The sequence below is a fragment of the Peromyscus californicus genome, unplaced genomic scaffold, assembly GCF_007827085.1.
Source record: "Peromyscus californicus insignis strain IS unplaced genomic scaffold, ASM782708v3 Scaffold_4__1_contigs__length_199733344, whole genome shotgun sequence".
NCBI classification, from domain to species: domain Eukaryota; kingdom Metazoa; phylum Chordata; class Mammalia; order Rodentia; family Cricetidae; genus Peromyscus; species Peromyscus californicus.
The window spans coordinates 32,378,146-32,396,579 of NW_026294562.1; the positions used below are offsets into that span (position 1 = coordinate 32,378,146).

At 43.6% G+C, this 18,434-nt stretch overlaps 1 protein-coding gene and 1 long non-coding RNA gene across 2 annotated transcripts; one reads left to right on the forward strand and one right to left on the reverse strand.

Annotated features, from left to right (window-relative positions):
• Positions 1-2,275: 2,275 nt before the first annotated feature.
• On the reverse strand, positions 2,276-9,943 carry LOC128124717 (uncharacterized). Its single transcript, XR_008222944.1, has 4 exons — positions 9,836-9,943; positions 3,778-6,656; positions 3,280-3,380; positions 2,276-2,496 (listed from the first exon to the last, which is right to left on the reverse strand). It is a non-coding gene; the product is annotated as an uncharacterized LOC128124717 (long non-coding RNA).
• A 665-nt stretch (positions 9,944-10,608) lies between these two features.
• Positions 10,609-12,793, forward strand: Gemin2 (gem nuclear organelle associated protein 2). The gene is given in 7 exon segments (XM_052714223.1): positions 10,609-10,617; positions 12,110-12,152; positions 12,243-12,326; positions 12,329-12,427; positions 12,430-12,590; positions 12,592-12,716; positions 12,718-12,793. Coding segments are annotated over 7 exon segments (597 nt in total).
• The last annotated feature ends 5,641 nt before the right edge of the window (positions 12,794-18,434 follow it).

Genomic DNA, 18,434 nt, shown 5'->3' on the forward strand with positions numbered 1-18,434 from the left:
CGCACGCACACACACACACACACACACACACACACACACACACACACACACACCGTATATACATAAATTAAATAAAAGCAAATATTTAGGAGAGTAAATAAAAATAAGTTTTAGGAGAGTAAATAAAAGTGTCCCAAGTGACAGATGGTTAGGAGCCTGGATTTGTGTGACTCAGCTTGCAATCTTCTGCCTGTTGCTCCCCGACTCCTTTTCTCCATATAAAAGTTCTTGAATTCATTCTTGGGTTCCCAAAGATCAGCTTCTGCTGTTAGGGCCAGCCTTGGAATAAAACTTAATTTCTGAGCTGCATAGTTCAGCAGTTAAGATGGAGTGCTGATCTTCCAGAGAACCCAAGTTCGGTTCCCAGCGCCCCCATCAGGTGGTCCAACAGCAGCTGTAACTTCAGATCCGAGGGAATCTGACACCTCTGGCCTCCACAGGCACCTGCACTCTGCATGCACATACCCCCACACAGACACAGAAACATAAAAGTTTCGAAACTTGATTTCCTTCTCGCTAACTCTCAGTCCTTGGGTATTGGCTTTCCAGCAGTGAACAGCTGGACTTGGGTTCGGGAACGGTACCAGCTGTTCTGAACAACTACTTCTTTTGGACTGGTTCAGACCAAAGATAAGGTTCTCACTGGCCTAGAACAAAATGGGAAAAATGAAAACAATGTCAGGAGTGGAAACGGGCGACAGTTCTCTTGGGGACAGTATTACCCTTTATTATGATGTACTCCTTCTACTTGATTGGTGAACGAGAGGGTTTTGATCCTGTTGTTCCCAGAGTCTCCCAAAGACCACCAAGAGACCAAATCCCATGCAAATACAAAGAGTCTTTTTATTTTGAGTTAACTCGGGACACTCCGTCTGATGCAGCAGCTGAGCAGGAGAGACCCTGAGTAGCAATGGGGCAGGGTTTTTAAAGCAAGGGGGTCTTGGGGTCTACAGACTACATAAAAACAGACTCAGGCCGGGCGTTGGTGGCGCGCGCCTTTAATCCCAGCACTCGGGAGGCAGAGGCGGGCGGATCTCTGTGAGTTCGAGGCCAGCCTGGGCTACCAAGTGAGTTCCAGGAAAGGCGCAAAGCTACACAGAGAAACCCTGTCTTGAAAAACCAAAAAAAAAAAAAAAAAAAAACAGACTCAGGATTGGTTTATGTGAGTGGCATCATGTTAGTAACTTTTAATTGGCTAGTTAGTTAGGGGTTGCAGTTATCCATTTTGGGGCAGGTCTGGACATGTCCCAGGCTTGGTCCTTGAGCTACCATGGAGGGTGGCTGGCCTAGCATGTACTGACTGTGGGAGCTAGCTCAGTGGTCAGGCTTTCATATTGACCCATGTATGTACATAGCTCTAAGTTGTTGAGGGGTCCCAGACAGTAAACAGTAAACAATTGGCTGAACTTTGAGCGGTCAGAGTATGTGCAGAAAGGGAGCTACTGTAAGGACTGTGTTTTTTGTTCACAACCCTTCCAGAAACTGCTTGCTCAAGTCTCAGGAAACTGAAATTGAGGCCTGATCTCTGAGAGAAGACTGAGCAGCCTGTTATGGCATCTGCCTGGTCCTTTCAATCCTATGTACAATCTGCTAAACTTAACTACAATAAAACTTTATTTACATGATATTCAGAACTAAGACAATTATTTCAATTACTCAGCAGGTCATTAGCAGTGTGTGTTTATTATTTCAATAGAAACCCTTACAAACTCCAGAAAGAATCCTAAATAATTGAAGATTTCTTCCTTTAACATGGCCCAAAGTACCTACAAGTGGCCTCATTTGTTTCAGAACTCAAGATTCCTTAAAGATGAGGAGGATGCTGAGCTTACATGGAGTTGTCAAGAGAAGAGAATTAGGGTCTGGTGATGTACTCAGTTGGTAGAGTACTTGTGTAGTATATACAAAGCCCTGGGTTCAATCTCCCACACTGGATGAATTAGATGTAGTGGCAAATTCCTGTAATCCCAGAATTTAGCTGGTGGAAGCAGGAGAAGTTCAAGGTCATCCTCAGTTTCATAGCAAGTTCAGGACCAGCCAGAGACGCATGAGACCCTATCTAAATAAAAGGAAGATTTCTTAGCAGGTAGCGCATTTGCCAGCAAAGCTGAGGACATGAGTCTTCAGGACATCCTGGGCCCACAAGGCGGAAGGAGAGAACGAACTCCCAGTAGGTGTCCTCTGACCTCCATATGTGCCCCTCCATACACAAATCTTAGAAGCAATGTAAAAAGGGAAAATATCAAAGAAGTTGATTGCTGGGACTTTTCAAAGCAAACTTTTCATGGGGAAAAATATATATAGCTTATAGCTTTCATCTCTGACTTCAGAGAAGCCCAGCCCCTACCTTATTACTCCAGTTCCCTAGAGTCCAGCAGTGCCTGATAAAGTAATAACAATCTTGAGTCTTTCATAGCACCCATATCTGACAATGTTACCTGGGTCTACTCCTCCTTCCCCCTGCATCTCGGATTTCTCTGTGATCCAGTTCCACACCTGTAGATGTAACCAATGGTCTTATTAAATAAGAAACACAGAGCCGATTCAGAGAAGAAAGCCAAGAGGTCAGAGCTAAGAGCCTCACCCTTCCTGATTCAGGGATCCTCTTCAGCCAAGAGAGCTCTCCTAAAGGGACCTACTTCCTGTGTGTATGTCTTTATATAGTCTAGCTGTTCTGCCTTCTCATTGGTTGTAAACCCAAACATCTGACTGCCTCGTCACTGCCTGAATGTACTGCCCTCCAGGTCCTTAAAGGCGTGCGCCACCGCCGCCATGCACTTGCTATGGCTCTAATAGCTCTGACCCCCAGACAACTTTATTTATTAACATACAATTAAAATCACATTTCAGTACAAGTAAAATACCACCACACACACCCTGCCATTTTTGGTATCCAGAATCTCCCTCCTACATCGCTTTTCTCAGATTTATAATCCTCAGTACTCCCTCCAGATTCATTCACTAATTTGTCTAAGATATACTGAATATCTTCCTTGTGCCGACATTTCCCTGGGTTCTGAGGACAAAGATGAATAGTTTGGATTCTTTCCAAAGGAAATATTTGTGTGTGCACACACATGCCATGGCATCCGTGCGGAGGTCAAAGGACAATTTAGGAGTCAGTTCCCCATGTCCGTGGAGGGATCTGGGGTTCAAACTCAGGATGTCAGGTTTGCCAAGCAGGTGATTTTATCCACTGAGTGATCTCATTGGTCCTCGTTTTGGTTCTTGGAAGATGTCTGACTTGGTAAAAGCCAGGAAAACGGTAGACATACTAACCGCTAGTATTGCTGCATTCTTATTATGTAAGCGAAGGTCCATGCTTCTGGTATCTATAGTGCTGTTTCTGCTCAAACTCAACAATATTGCTCTGTCACAGACTAAAGAGAAAAGAGCAGAGGTGAATTAGTCAGGAGGCTTTAGAGGAAGGCGAGAAGTGCTTTATAACATTCAGACAAGTTCACTGAGGCTCTGCTCCACACTGCTCTCACAGAAATGGCCCCCAGAGCACTGGCCCTTACACTTCCTTAGCTCTCAATCAAGTCCCTCAGGGATGTGTGCCAGGGTACCACTGTAGATGGAATTTAAACAGATAAAGTGCAAAACACACGGGACTTTGCAAGATACTAAGAGTGTTTCAAAAGAAAAAAAGGAAAAAAAGAGAGTATTTGATCAGATAATAGATTTTTAAGAATTTAATGAATTAAAAATTTTATTAATTTTATTCACACAATATATTTAGATCATTTTCTTTGCCCTCTCCCAGCTCCTCCTCACCTTGCTCCCCACCCAACTTCATGCTCAAGTGTGCACATGTGTGCTCTCTCTCTTTCTTTCTCTCTAAAAAAGGAACCAAAAAGAAATCCAAAAATGAAAATCGAAACAAACTAAATTTGGATGGTGTTAGATTTTCACTTTATCCAATATAATTTTTGAAAAAGCACCTCTTACAACCAGGTAATTTATAAGGAATAGAGGTTTGCTTATCTCATAGTTCTGCAGATGGGGAAGTCCAAGTTCTTGGAACCAGCATCTCTTGAGGCCCTTCTTGTTGCCTAGTGAGACAACATTCAAGACAGAGAAAGCCTGCTGTTCCTGTCATAACCCAGTCATCCAGGAAGAAAGCAACTCAACGATTAATCACTTTTTTTGTTACTAAAGCAAAATACCAGACACAGCTACTTATGAATAAAAGGTTTATTTAGCTCAGAGCTTTAGGAGATTCAAGGTCATGGCACTACATCATCTTAAGTTTTAGCTGTGTCAAATGCTGGTGGATGCCATGATGTGAGGACAAGAAAGTGGCTACATCTTGGGCCAGGAGCCCAGAAGAGCTTGCTCCTTTTATAAAAGACTCGCTCCTTCTATAGTGACACTCAAGAACTACCAAAAGGGCCGTGTGGGAGCTGTAAGAAGGTTCCCAGAAGACAGCCCTTATGCTCTTAGTGACTTCAACACTTCCCACTGAGCCCTGCTTCTCAACAGCATCCCCTAAGGACCAAGCCTTCAGCTACACTGAACCCCTGGGGACTTCTGACCCAAGCCGTAGCACAATTTAAGAGGGAAAAACCTCCACCTCAGGCTCCCTCCTCAAAATACCATTAAATATGAATGTGGAGATTAAGCTTAGTACAAATGCTGGGAGACACATTCAAACCATAGCCGAGCACTTGCTTGTTGCTACAATCATGCTGTGTAACAAACCATTACCGAGTTCAGTAACTCAGCATAAGCATTAACTTCAAGCTTGGAGAGCAGTAGAGTGGTTTGTTGATTCTGGTGGTACTCTTGTCGCAGGTGGGACTCATCTATTGGCCGGCTGGCTGTTGGTTGATCTAGGATGAGCTAGGCAGGGAAGAATGACTCTGCTCTCTTGTCTTACCCTCCAGTAGCCGAGCTCCTGCATCTTCTAAAGCAGTGGTTCTCTACTTTCCTAGTGCTGCAACCCTTTCCCATGTTCCTCATGCTGTAGTAACCCCCAACCATAAAATTGTTTTGTTGCTACCTCATAATTGTAATTTTGCTACTGTTATGACTCATAATGTGAATATCTATTAGGCAGGTTATCTGATACGTGATGCCTGTGAAGGGGTCGTTTGACCCCAAAGGAGTGGAGACTCACAGGTTGAGAACTGCTATTCTAATGAATGCAAATTAACAAGAAAGAACAGAAGTGTGTAGAATTTGAAGCCTAGGCTTAGGGCTAGACCAAGACACTTCTGTTGTGTAGATAATCTTAAGAGTTTAAAGAAAACAGACTTAAAGAAACAGATTGCACTTAATCTGGAGCTCACTGATCACCTACACTAGACTGATAGCAAGTCTGGAAAATTCTCTTGGCTCTGCCTATCCATCACTAGAGTGACAGATGTGCCATGCCCAAGTTTTTACATAGACTCAAGGGATAGAATTAATGTCCTTATGCTTCCATAGCTTCCCTGGTTTTAGGAAAAAAAACAAACCAACTTTCCTACCTTGGTCCTGTGGCAGAGAGGAAGAATGGTTAAAGCAACATTAGCATTAATGACAAGGTGACAGTCAACATACCAGGGGGTAAAAGATGCCAGATAGAAGAATAAAGCATTGCTAGTGTTCGGCTGGAAATGTTCACATAGTATCTTACGGAGCTACTCAGAAACACAGCCAACATGGGGGCTTCATTAGTCAACTCTCCATCCTTCGACAAAATACCTAAGAAAACAACTTGAAGGAAGAAAGATTGATTTTCACTCACAGTCTCAGAGGTCTCAGCACATGTTCCATTATTTATGGGTCTGTGGTAAGGCAGGATATCATGGTAGCGGCAGTGTGGTAGAGAGTAGACCTGCTCTCCTGATGGCAGCCAGAAGGAAAAGAGAGAGGCGAGAGCCAGAAGAGACAAGGCACACCCAGGGCATGGCCTCAGTGAGCTACTTGCTCCAACAAGGCTCTACGTAGTTCAGTTTCTACCACTACCCAACAGTCCTCTCAATTATGAATGTATCACCAGATTAATCTGTTGGTAAGGTTAGAGCCCCATGATGCAGTCACCTCTGACCACTGAAGCATTCAGGGATCAAGCCATCAACACATTAACCCTCACAGCTGCTTCAGATCCAAACCCTAAGAACGCTTATTCCATTAGCTTTAATCAGAAGCAATTCTGAAGACTATTACAAGATTTTCATGTAGTTTATTTTTCTCTTTTGATATTTCCTATCTTTTCACTTCTCCCACAATCCCACCCCTACTACCTTACATGCTTTAAAGAGCCTATCTTTTGATTTTTTTAAATCCAAATATGAAAAATAAAAAATGTTTACAGAAAACAGCAAAATTAACAAAAAGAAGGACGCACACCCCCAGAGACTAGAAAAAGGATTTTGCAGGGAGAATGACAAAAAAGAAAGGGACATGGATGACAGTTAAAGGGCAGGTGACCTTGTGAATGATTCCTGGGCACCTAGGAGAGCATGCAGAACAAGCAGGCAGAGAGAGGGACTTCTGGAAGATCCTTCAGACTCCATGTAAAGGGAAACAAGACTTGCAGGGCATCTGAAGAGAATATGGCACACTTACTAGAATTCATAGATCCAGGAGCTGACTCTAGGAGGCCATACCTGGTCTGACTGACTTCACTAGCTTGTGTGACCTTGGTGTCTTTTGGCTTCCTTGTTCTGCAAAATTGGGATAAAGAGAGAACCACTTTAAAGGGCTGGTATATACATAAAATTAGCATTTGCAAAAATGTAGCCAATGCCTGGCCTGTGATAAGCCTAGGGAGGGGAATCGGTCATTCCCAACACTGTCATCTCAGCAGTAGTGTTTTTGGTCCTGTGACTAGTTGGGCTTTCAGTGTCTCTGGAGGTATCTGGTGGCGACAGCTGTCACTCAAATGTATCCATCTCTCATGTTTTCACACCGTATAAGTCCCAGGAATTCAGAGTCAACCCCGGAAAAAGAAGAGGAGAATCCCGAGTTTGCCAAAACCTTGTTTCTGCCACTCTGTGAAAATCAAACCTTGGAATAAGGATAAAAGTGATTTTGAAAAAAAAAATGAAGCAAATTTTACTTCTTCTTACTTCATGCTTTGGGATTATCGTCCCTCTGCATGTGCATCCCCTGGACTGGACTGAGCACCTTCTGGTTGGACTGTTGGCCTTTTATGTGCTGAGGTCATAGAACCAAGTACTCAGTGGACAGCAGATGAGCGAAAGAATATGATTCATTTTCTAAGTTCATAAAAATAATTTTAATAATTATAGTAGACATCAAAATTTCCCTCTTCACTGTTTTCAAGTGTTCAGTAATATTAAGTATGTTCATGTTATTGTGTAATTACTACCTCCCTGTAGTCTTAACGTCACCCTAAAAGGAAACTGCAACCCACTAAGCATGCTCCTCACACACCCCTTCCCAGTCTCTGAAAGCCTGCTTCCTCTCCCTCTGTGGATTTACCTGCCTTAGGTAACTTGTGTAGTAGATTCATACGGCATGTAATCCTTTATTTCTGTTTTGTTTTGTTTTTTCTAACGAGAAGGATGTTTTCAAGGTTCATCCGTGTTATAGCACACATGCATTCTTCATCCCTTTCCTCACCAAATAGTCCACGACTACTTATCTGTTTATCTTGTTACCCTTTCTTGACATTCAGATCATTTCCACCTTGGGCTACTATGAGTGGTGGTCATATGAAATGGATGTTTATGTATTTCTTGGAGTACCTGTGTAGTTGCAGTTTTCTCCAGTCCTTTCTGGTCGACAGTCAGGACAAATCTCTCTCAGTCGCTAGTCCCGCAGCTACTTAGACCCAACCAAGTAAACACAGAGACTTATATTGCTTATAAACTGTATGGCCCCAGTAGGCTTTTTGTTATCTAGCTTTTATATCTTAAATTAACCCATATCTATTAGTCTATAAGTTGCCACATGGCTCTTGGCTTACCCGTACTTTACATCTCGCTTTTTATGGTGGCGGCTGGCAGCGTCTCTCTGCCTCAGCCTTTCACTTCCCAGAATTCTCCTTTCTCCTTGTCCTGCTTATACTTCCTGTCTGGTTACTGGCCAATCAGTGTTTTATTTATCAATCAATCATCCACAGCATACCTGTTTTGATTCATGAGGAACTGAGTAGCTAGATAATGTGGTAATCATGTTTAACTTTTTGAAAGATAGCCAGACTTGTTTCCACAGCAGGAAATGTGGTTGCTGATTAAATCAAAAGCCTTATATCATATATTGTCCTTTTAACATCTTTGGGTGGTCAGACTGTAATCTGTATCAGTTTTCCTTTAGCTCAACAATTCTCAGAATCCCTCCATTCTCTAGTCCCTAGAGCCTGAGCTGGACTTCAGGGCTGCTCTTTCCCAGTTAATGGCTGGAGCTTCCCTTTATCTCTTGGAATAACTCCTGGAACAAGATGACCAGATCCACCCTGTCCACATTCTCCTCATTCTTTTGTCCTAGAACTAAGTCTTGGCCCCTCTTTCCCAGGGTGTGTGTGTGTGTGTGTGTGTGTGTGTGTACACTATATAGCATTACAAACTGAAATCTGCCATAACCTTCTTCAAACTAATTGATTCTTTTGTTTTCTCATTAAAATAACATGCACACAAAAGAATACAAATACTTGAATACAAAGAAGGTTGTGGCAGATAAGCAAATGTGTTTCTAATGACAAAGCAAATCTCTTGGTTTGGGTGCTAGAGATCAAACCTAGGACCATGCACATGCTCAGAACACACTTTGCCTCTGATCAATGCCCCTGCTCTAGCAGGCTTTCTTTCAACCTCTGTCTGCTCAAATAGAACTCAGCCAGCTTGCCCAGAGGCTCTGCTTGTGTTCCCTCTGTGGAGAGTGACTGTCCTAACCTTTAGAGGAATCACTTCTTCGCTTTTCTTTCTAGCCTTTCACTCAGCTGTGAATCTCTACGCTTTGTATTTCCTGTACGTTGGTAAGTGGATCCCAGGGACAATCGGAATCCAGGTTCATTGTTTTGAGTGAAGCCTGCTTTACGGGTTCTGTGCCACTCACCTGGAGGCACCCACTGGGTTTGTTGTTCAGAGTCATGGAGACTTAATATTTAGAGCCTTCATTCATTCAATATTATAAAATGTTGACATTCCAGTGCCATTATTTCTCCCTCATTTATTTGTTGGCAGAGTATGCCGAGAGAAACATCTGCTCCTCTGCTATTTAGTTATTCAGCAGGACTGTTTATATTTTGAAGGCACACATTGGACTCTTGCGCCCTCCTTACTAAGTTTCAAAATAAACAATCTCTTGGCATCTTACAGAGGTGCACAATTAGAGTTTCAGAGGACACTGTTAGGAGCAATTAGTCTGGTGCGTTTTGGTCTGCCGCAGCTGTTGCCTTTATTGATGCTGTTTGCCAGTTTTAGGAGGTTCTTTTTTAAATTAGTGTATATTCATTGTGCAAAGTTAATGGGTTTCATTATGATATTTTCACGAACAGGTATCAAGTATGTTGATGTCATTCACATCCCCTCCCGTTACAACCTCTTTGCTACTGCTCCATATTATCACACATGTGTGTCATGTACATTGGTCTCACTCACGTCTCCTCCCATTATACTCTCCTCCCCATTGTGCTAGTGAGGAGTAAATGACCACCGGTTGTATAACAGGATTCACTAAACTAAATCTGGGAAGTCCCTGGGGAAAAAAAAAATCATACTTTTAGAATCTGCTGGTAAAGTGTGGGTCTCTCTCTACCTCAGCAAAAGTACCATGGAGCACTGAACCTGTTGTTAAGATAAGAGTAGCTAGGAAGTGGGATTCTCTTGGGACCCACCTCTGCACCTCCCCCAGCCCAGTCCAGAGTTCCCTTACTCACACATGTGAGCAGGAGCTTGGGTGAGGCTTGTGTCTTGAGAGGTTTCCTTTTCCTCTGATTCCCACTCTGCCCCAGCCCCTTGCTTCTCCAAAGGACACTTCCCAATTTACAAACACACTATTCCTAGTTAAAGGAGAAAGGGGAAAAAAAAAAATCATACTTTTAGAATCTGCTGGTAAAGTGTGGGTCTCTCTCTACCTCAGCAAAAGTACCATGGAGCACTGAACCTGTTGTTAAGATAAGAGTAGCTAGGAAGTGGGATTCTCTTGGGACCCACCTCTGCACCTCCCCCAGCCCAGTCCAGAGTTCCCTTACTCACACATGTGAGCAGGAGCTTGGGTGAGGCTTGTGTCTTGAGAGGTTTCCTTTTCCTCTGATTCCCACTCTGCCCCAGCCCCTTGCTTCTCCAAAGGACACTTCCCAATTTACAAACACACTATTCCTAGTTAAAGGAGAAAAATGGGAGCACTGTTTTGGACTCAGAAAAACAAAAACAGAAGCAAAGTCTCCAGAGACCTTTACTAGGACACATCCTTCCGAAAGGAACTACACAGTGACCTAACTTGGAAATACAAGGGTCCCAGCTGTGTTAGCAAAGGCTTCACCCTGACCTCTGAGGCTTGGACACTAACACCTGACAAAATATCGCATCACAGTTGAATTTCTACAGTTCCTTTATATTTCTTTTTGCAAACCTGTGTTTCCACAGAATTCTCATGTAAGTGCAATCACATGATAGTTGTCCATTTGTGTGGAGTGTTCCACTTGCCATAATGTTCCCAGTATGCATCGATACTGCATTCATTTCTAAAGCTGAACAATACCCATTGTGTGTGTGTATATGTCCATACCACATTTTATCTCTCAGCTCATCTGTTGAACATCCGTTATTGTGAATGGAGTTCCTGAGAACGTGGGTAGATGGGTTTCTGGTTGAGGATCAATTTCTTTCCTTTTTCTTTATTCTTCTTTCATACAGTACATCCTGACCTAAGCCTCCTCCCTCTTCCCCTCTCCCCAGGTCCACTCCTACTCTGTTTCCCTACAGAAAAGAGGCTTCTCAGTGATATTAACAGAATACAGCATAACAAGATGCAATAAGACTAGGTATAAACCCTCATATCAAGGCTGGACAAGGCAACCCAGTAGGAGGAAAAGGGTCCCACAAGCAGCAAAAGAGTCAGAGACACCCCTACCCCCACTGTTAGGAGTCCAAGAAAAGACCCAAATTAGACAACTATAGCATGCAGGCAGAGGGTCTAGTGGAGGCCCATGGCATAGTATTAACTACTGTCTTTAGATCTTTGATTCATTTTGAGTTGATTTCGTTTGTGTTGTACAACGTCTCTGCCAATATAAACAGTGTTCAGCGGTATTAAGTAGCTTTCCCAAATCAGCTTCCTAATAAATCAAGAATTCCCTAACTCTCTGTCACTTCCCATCACTTCCTTTGCTCTTCCCCGATCTGAGTAAAATCCCTTCCCCCCAGTTACTGCTCTAATGTCTTTCCTATTCTCTTTGATTCTGATCCAGCCCCAACAGGCTCGTTTTGGGGTAACGCCAAACAGCTTCTTAAATACCTGCACTGGCTCCACACTGTTCTATCAGGAAAAGCCAGGCTTTTTCATTGACTCTTAAAACTCTAACGTGATCTGGTTACCTCTGTGTACTTTTCATATCACTCTAATCTCCCCCACGCTCACAACAAACCTCTTGGTGTTTCTCAAGCATGCCTCACGTTCTGGCCTTGTGGGCTTGGCCCGGCTGCCCCCTCAAATTAGAATAGTCTTCCCCCAGCTACATCCATGACTAACTCTTCATCTCCCTCAAAATGTCAAAGCGGAGGCCTTCTTGTGTAAAATCGCAGCTGATTACTTCATGTCCGTTTCCCTAGGTTCGCCTACTGTCCCTAATGTTTCCTGCTGACACGTTCCGATGTTACTTCATTATTTCTTTATCATGTTTCCTTTCTTCTGTCTCTCTTTTCTCCCATTGGATTTTTCAGTCCCTCACTGACTAGTAATATTGTCTGTATCACGCTCTGCTACACTCTTAAGTTTTCAGAATAGTGCTTGGCATACGATGAGCATCTCATGTGTGTTTCATTAGTAAGTGAAATTACAGGACAATATAATGAAACCCAAAGTAGGACAGACTGACAAAATCAGTACTCAAGTACTAACTAGTTGGGCTTGTGTATCCCTGCTGGTGTTCAGTCAATATGCCCTTATAAATTACTTCCTGTTGTCTCACTATCCCAGTCCTTTTTCACAGGTCACAGCAACCTCCTCAGGCTCCTCAGACATCAACTCCCCAGGTCAGTCTGTCCTGGAGAAGCACTTTCTTTTGTTCACTCCGGCTGGCTGTACGTTTTCTGTTTTATTCTTAGACTGGGCATATTAACCAGTAAGGATTGGTAGGACTGAAGGCTGTGTGTGGGTACCAGGAGAGGCTACAGTTGAAGAGTTGATGTCCCAGCTATTGGTGGAGCCCACGAAGTGGTTCAGTGTCCAGATCTTATGGCAGCCCAATTTGAGGCGAAGAAATTGCAAAAGAAGGGAAGAGGGAGTGCTTCTGTTTCAGGAGGCCAGCCTGCCCTTGAGGTTACTTCCCAATGCTCCGGTGGCCACCGCAGCAAGTGGCATACATGAAACTGTTCGATGGAAATCCCAGGAGCTGGCTACTAACAACGACAATGACCAAGTCTGAAGATAGGGATGGCTAGGAAGAATTTTCTCTGCGGAAAACGTTGTGTTGCAGAAGGAGCTGCTGGACTACCTCAAGATAAAAGCCTAGCAGCTGATTCTGTGCTGATGGGCTTTCCTCTCCTGCTCGGTCTTGCAAATAGAATAAGTCAGGCAGCAGTTACTAGTGTTTTGGAATAATAACTGGGTTATAGAAAGAGATTTTGCTCCAGGATTGGAAAAATGACTTTACGCTTTGTTGACTTCTCTTTAAAACAAACAAACAAAAAATCTGTATTGCCTGCGGCCCATTCCCGCTTTAATTAACCTGCTTGGTCAGCAGGTATTTCGACCATGTGGTTTAGGCGATGAGCCATCTTGCTGCAGCTCATCTCTTGGGGTAGAGGCCATATCCGACGAGGGCAGCAGCCTAAGTCTGAGGACGTGCAATGCCAACCTGAGGACAGAGTATCCCACTTCTTCCACCCCACGTGAAGGGTCTTAGCCTAATCTGCACAGGTCAAGTCGCTATTCAGAATATAGACGGAGTTGGTGTGAGTGTCTGAAATATCTGAGGAAATGTCACCTGGTATCTGACAGACAGTTTGAACAGTTTTCTTTAGTAACATGCAACGTATCACTAAATCAGTTTACATAAGAACTGATGAGATTTTATAGAGGTCCAGTGCTGTTTCCTTGTTTGTTTATATGCTAGGCATACATATAATTCATTGTTGAAAATGTACTTAGTTTACTCAAAAATCTTCTGACTTGTGAAAAAATTAAAAGACACTGAATGTCCAGAAAATACCCACAATTTCCCCTATTTTATTGAAAATAGATTTTTTTCTCACATAAAATATCCTGGTTATGGTTTCCCTCCCTGTACACCCCTCAATTCCTCCCCACCTCTCCTCCCATCTGGATCTACTCCCTTTCTGTCTCTCATTAGAAAACAGGCTTCTAGGGGATAATTAAAATAAAATAAAATAAAACAAAAACCTAATACGTCAGAATTGAACAAAACAAACAAACAGAAGGAAAAGAGCCCAAGGGAAGGCACAAGAGACAGAGACCCACTCATTTGCACACTCAGGAATCCCATAAAAACACCAAACTGAAATATATACACAATATAATATATACATAAAGGAACCGGAGGGTAAAAAGAGAGAAGAAAAAAAATATATAAATAAATCAAAATTAAAAATAATAATATAATTTAAGAAAGGAAATAGAGAGAGAAAAGGAAAAGCCTTGACATGACCTTATGGGACAAGGGACCTCCAAAGACGCTGCTGAGTTGTTTTCTGTTGGCCGTCTACTGTTGGGCCTGCGCAACTCAGCTCCTGTCAGAGCTCCTATCAGTTCCTTTACACCTTCAGGAGCAGGCACCGGGCACAGAGGACACAAGAAGACTGAGGCACCATTAGGAATTTTCTCTAGGAAAAGATGTCATCTGGGACCCTGCATTCCAGCACTGCCTCAGGCTGCATCTCTGGCCCTCAGACAGATAGGAAGGTGCTAAGAGACAGGGACTCCTGGCCTTTGGGTGGAGTGTTCTCTGTGCAGCCTTCCAGATATACTCTCCGCCCTCCTCAGGACTGCTCTATAACCAGAGAGGCTAGTTTTAGAGAATTCTAAGAAATCTTGCTCTTGTGCTTTTTGGTTCATGGGCAAGGGTGGTAAGCTTTATCGACCTAAACTGCATAGCCAACAACCTCAGATTACTACAAGTATCCGTTTCCATCTCCTGACACCTGAGGGCATTTCCAGAGCTCTGCAGCTTGAATCAGTGCATGCTGCCATTGCAAGTCTGTTCTACATGTCTATCTTCTCATCGTGGGCTCCAGCTAAAGACCAAACACCCTTGGGAAACACCTGATTAGAGCAAGGTCAAGATTTTATTTCCTAGGCTGCTTTCCTCATAACTGTGACTAAATACCTGACGGAAGCAACTAAAGGGAGAAAGGGTCTATTATAGCTCAAGAACTCAGAAAGTCCAGTCCATTGTGGAAGAGCAGGCACGATGGTAGGAGCATCTCTGTCTGTGCTGGTGGGAGAGTAAGGCAACTGCAGTTCATGTGGAGGCTGGACCAGGAAGAAGCACGGGGATGATTGGAAGGGGCCAGGGATCACATATCCCCAAGAAACAACTCCCAGGAACCTACTTCCTTTAGGTAGTTTCCACCTCCTGAAGGTTCCATAATAGCACTGTCAGTTGAGGGACCAGATATTCAAGCACATGAACCTGTGGGGAACAAATCGTGACAGCTCCCTTATTGCTAGGTCTCTTTGGGTTGGCCCTTTGCTTCCACCAACAGCCAGTGACCATTAGACAGTTTCTTTCTAGAACTGTGTTCTGTGGGCCCACCCTGTTCCCTGGATTTGACCCTCCTGGGTGGCTCCTTTAACCCTACGCAGTTTGTTATAACTGGCTCTTTCGTTAACTCTCCTTATTCTGCCTGTTTGGGCATGCTATAGTTCAAATATTTTTCTGTCTATACCAAAATTCGTGTTGAAGCTTTACTCTTCCATGTGCAGTGTTACGAGATGGGGGTCTAATGGGAGGTCATGGAGGCCAAGCCTCAAGGACTGGCTTAGTTAATGAGAAGGTAGGCTTTATAATGTAAGACAACCCCTCCCCATGTTTTGTCTCTCCTCCTGATCCTTCTGCCCTCCCCTCCCTCAATCCTCCACCTCCCCTTGCTACACATACACATGAGAACTTAACCTTCCACACCTGCCTGATCTTGCACTTCCCAACACCCAAAACCATGAGCCAAGATAAACCTATTTTCTTTGTAAATTACCCAGTGCTACGTATTCTGTTACAGCAACAGAAAATGGACTAAGTGCCATGGCTTTCCTGTCAGGACCTGTTTGATTGAGCATTGTTACCAAAGCTGGAAACCACAACGGTGGGGCTGTTTTCAGTAGACAGGACAGGGCACAGAGGGGTGGGGGTGCCTGAGACCACAGAACCTAAATCCTAAGCCAGAAGAGGCAGCCTTGCCAGCAGCCAGGGTGGCCCACAAAGCTCATCTTCCCCTTTGTCTTGTTCTGGCAGCCCTGGTCCTTGCCCTGTGTTAGAATAGGTCTGTCCTCTGTATGCCCGAGACATTCCTGGCATCTTTATCTGTTGGTCTTTCTGCACCCAGGCTTGTGCCTTCAACTTCAGGGTTTTTGTTTTGGTTTTTTGTTTGTTTGTTTGTTTGTTTGTTTTATAATGACTGTTTCCTGGAATTGGATTGAAATTTTGCTCCTCTCCCCTTGATGGATGAGGCCAGGCTTTACAGCCCCCTCCCCGGTAAGGTGCAGTAAGGGGAAGGTGGGAAGAGGGTGGACCAATGGCAGGAAGGAAGCTGTCAGTTCTCGACCAGTGCTTTCTACAGTTTCTTCATCTTTCTCTTCTCCCTGGGAGCAAAACCAAAAGTGTGGTCCACCACCGCAGGTTCTGAACATCATTGTTTGAGGACCAATGAGGTAGATGGCTTTCTGGACCATAGAAGAAAGGGATCAAGGGCACTAGAGCACAAGGTGATCTTGCTGTAGAATGTGTGTACCCTAGCCCCTCAGAACAACCAGATCGCCCCTATAAAGGATAGGCAGTCGTGGGGTTGGCGTCTCTGAAGAGATCACTCCAGGTCTTGAGAAGATGCCTCATACCAGCGCTGTTTGCTCTTCACTTCCCCCATCCTAGCCCATCTCAGGCCCCTGCTTGTCTCCCCATCCTAGCCCAGCCTCCTAAAGCACAGAAACTGCCCGCTATGGCTGGTCTCAAGGAAGGTCAGTTAGCAATACTAAGGATTATCTAATGCCTGTGTCCAGTATCACCTCCCCTCTTCTCACTCTTCCCTGCATCGTTTTTGAGACACTCGACCCCTTGCTAGTCAGACTGTCCAGGGTTATATAGCTATAGATTGGGAAACTGAGAATTGAGTAGCTGACTCTAATAAGATTTCTATGGTTTCCTCTGCCATTAACAGAGGGACCAAAGAATGGCTTAAAAGGACAACACTTTCTATAAATTTAAAACTAGAAATTCAAGGATGTCTTTAAAACAACCACGACCACAATCACAGCGGCACCTCGTTGTAGTGAGAGCCAAGTGATTTCATCTCACTGACACTGTGTCAAATTTGCTGAGATGTAAAATTTGGTAATGAGAAAAGCGGCAAATGTATATTAACACAGTCATGGTTACAAGTTCAGATTTTCATGCCATGTTTATGGCGAGTCCTCTCCCAGTATTTTTTCCCATAGCACTGGGTATTGAAACCAAGCACTTTACTACTGAGCTGTATTCCGTAAACCCGTACTGGCTTTTTTTGTGGGGGGATCCAGGGTCTTGAGCCTTGGATACAGCTAGAAAACAAACCATAGATTCTCCTAAGTGGTTCTGTACCTTATTAAGGCAGAAGTTCCCAAATAAATGATGCTTCTCCCATGTTATGCTATCCTAATCCTTCTCAAGAAACAACTACTTTGTCAATTCTTGGAAATGAATTTGCAAACTTTCTATAAAGCATAATCCCGTGCTGGCATGGCATATGACTCACTGGTGAATCCATCAGATGATGAAGACTGTGTACCAGAAAAAAAAAAAAAAAAAAAGAGTGTGCTCATGAGTGGGGACAGCCTGAATGGGAAATGCCTTTGCAGAGGTGGGTCATGTGGACAAATTGTCCTGGAGTACAGTACAAGAGTGTATTGGGTCCTTTGGTGTGGTGAAGTTCCCCAATGCCAGATCCCCCAATAAGAGATACAGAATCTGTGCCCTAAGCCTCATGCCTAAGCCTTTACTGCATCCTCCACTTCATTTCATACTGCACTTGGTCCAGCACCACTTTAACAGAGAACCCTTCTTTTCTGTTGCCTGGCACCCCCCATCCATCCTGACTTGTCCAAGCACATGTGCATTCATGGATATAAACCAATACAGCATGTCACCACTGAGTGGCAGTTTTTACATTCTTTTCTTTAGAACAGTGGTCCTCAACCTGTGGGTCTCGACCCTTTGGGAGTTCAACGACCCTTTCACAGGGGTCACATATCAGATATCCTTTATATCAAATATTTATATTATAATTCATAGCAGTAGCAAAATTACAGTTATAAAGCAACAATGAAAATAATTTTATGGTTGGGGTCATCACAACATGATGAACTGTATTAAAAGGTCATGACATTAGGAAGGTTGAGAACACTGTTTTAGAGCATTGAGGTGGCCATAGACTCAAGGTGGGATAAACTGTGGTCATTAGTTAAAGTGGCTCCACTTTCGTAAGTTTATATGCAGATGTTTTATGTAAGATTTTATTTGAGAAGAAGTTTCTGATCATGAAAGATGTTTGAAGGCTGCTGTGGTGGTTTGAATTGAAATATCTTTCATAGTCTCATTTATTTGGACAATTGGTCCCCAGTACTGGTCAAATTATTTTGGAAAGAACCACTAGTTGGTGAGTGAGTCACTGGGGGCCTGATCTTGAGGTTGACAGTGTGGGTCCCACTTTCTATCTGCTTCCTAATTACAGATCCAAGATGTGAGGCAGACCAGCTGCCTCACACTGTTGACACCAAGTCTGGACTGTCATGGTAGGCCATAACTCCTTGAATTTTAAGCCCAAACAAACTTTTTCTTCCTTAAGTTGCTTCTGGCCAGGCATTTGGTCAAAGCAATGTAAGAAAGTGAAACTGGCCTGTTGCATGAATCCTAAATGTTCTTATTTTTAAAAAAACCTGGAGCCAGGTATTGGGATAAATGCTGAAAGATCAGAGAGACAAAGGAACAAACCACTAGAGAAACTTCTCACCACTAACGAATCCTCAGGCCAAATGGAAGGCAAGATCCTATCCCCACAAATCCTCTGACTGAAAGCCTCTGAGTTCTCAGCCAAAAAGCTCTAGTTCCT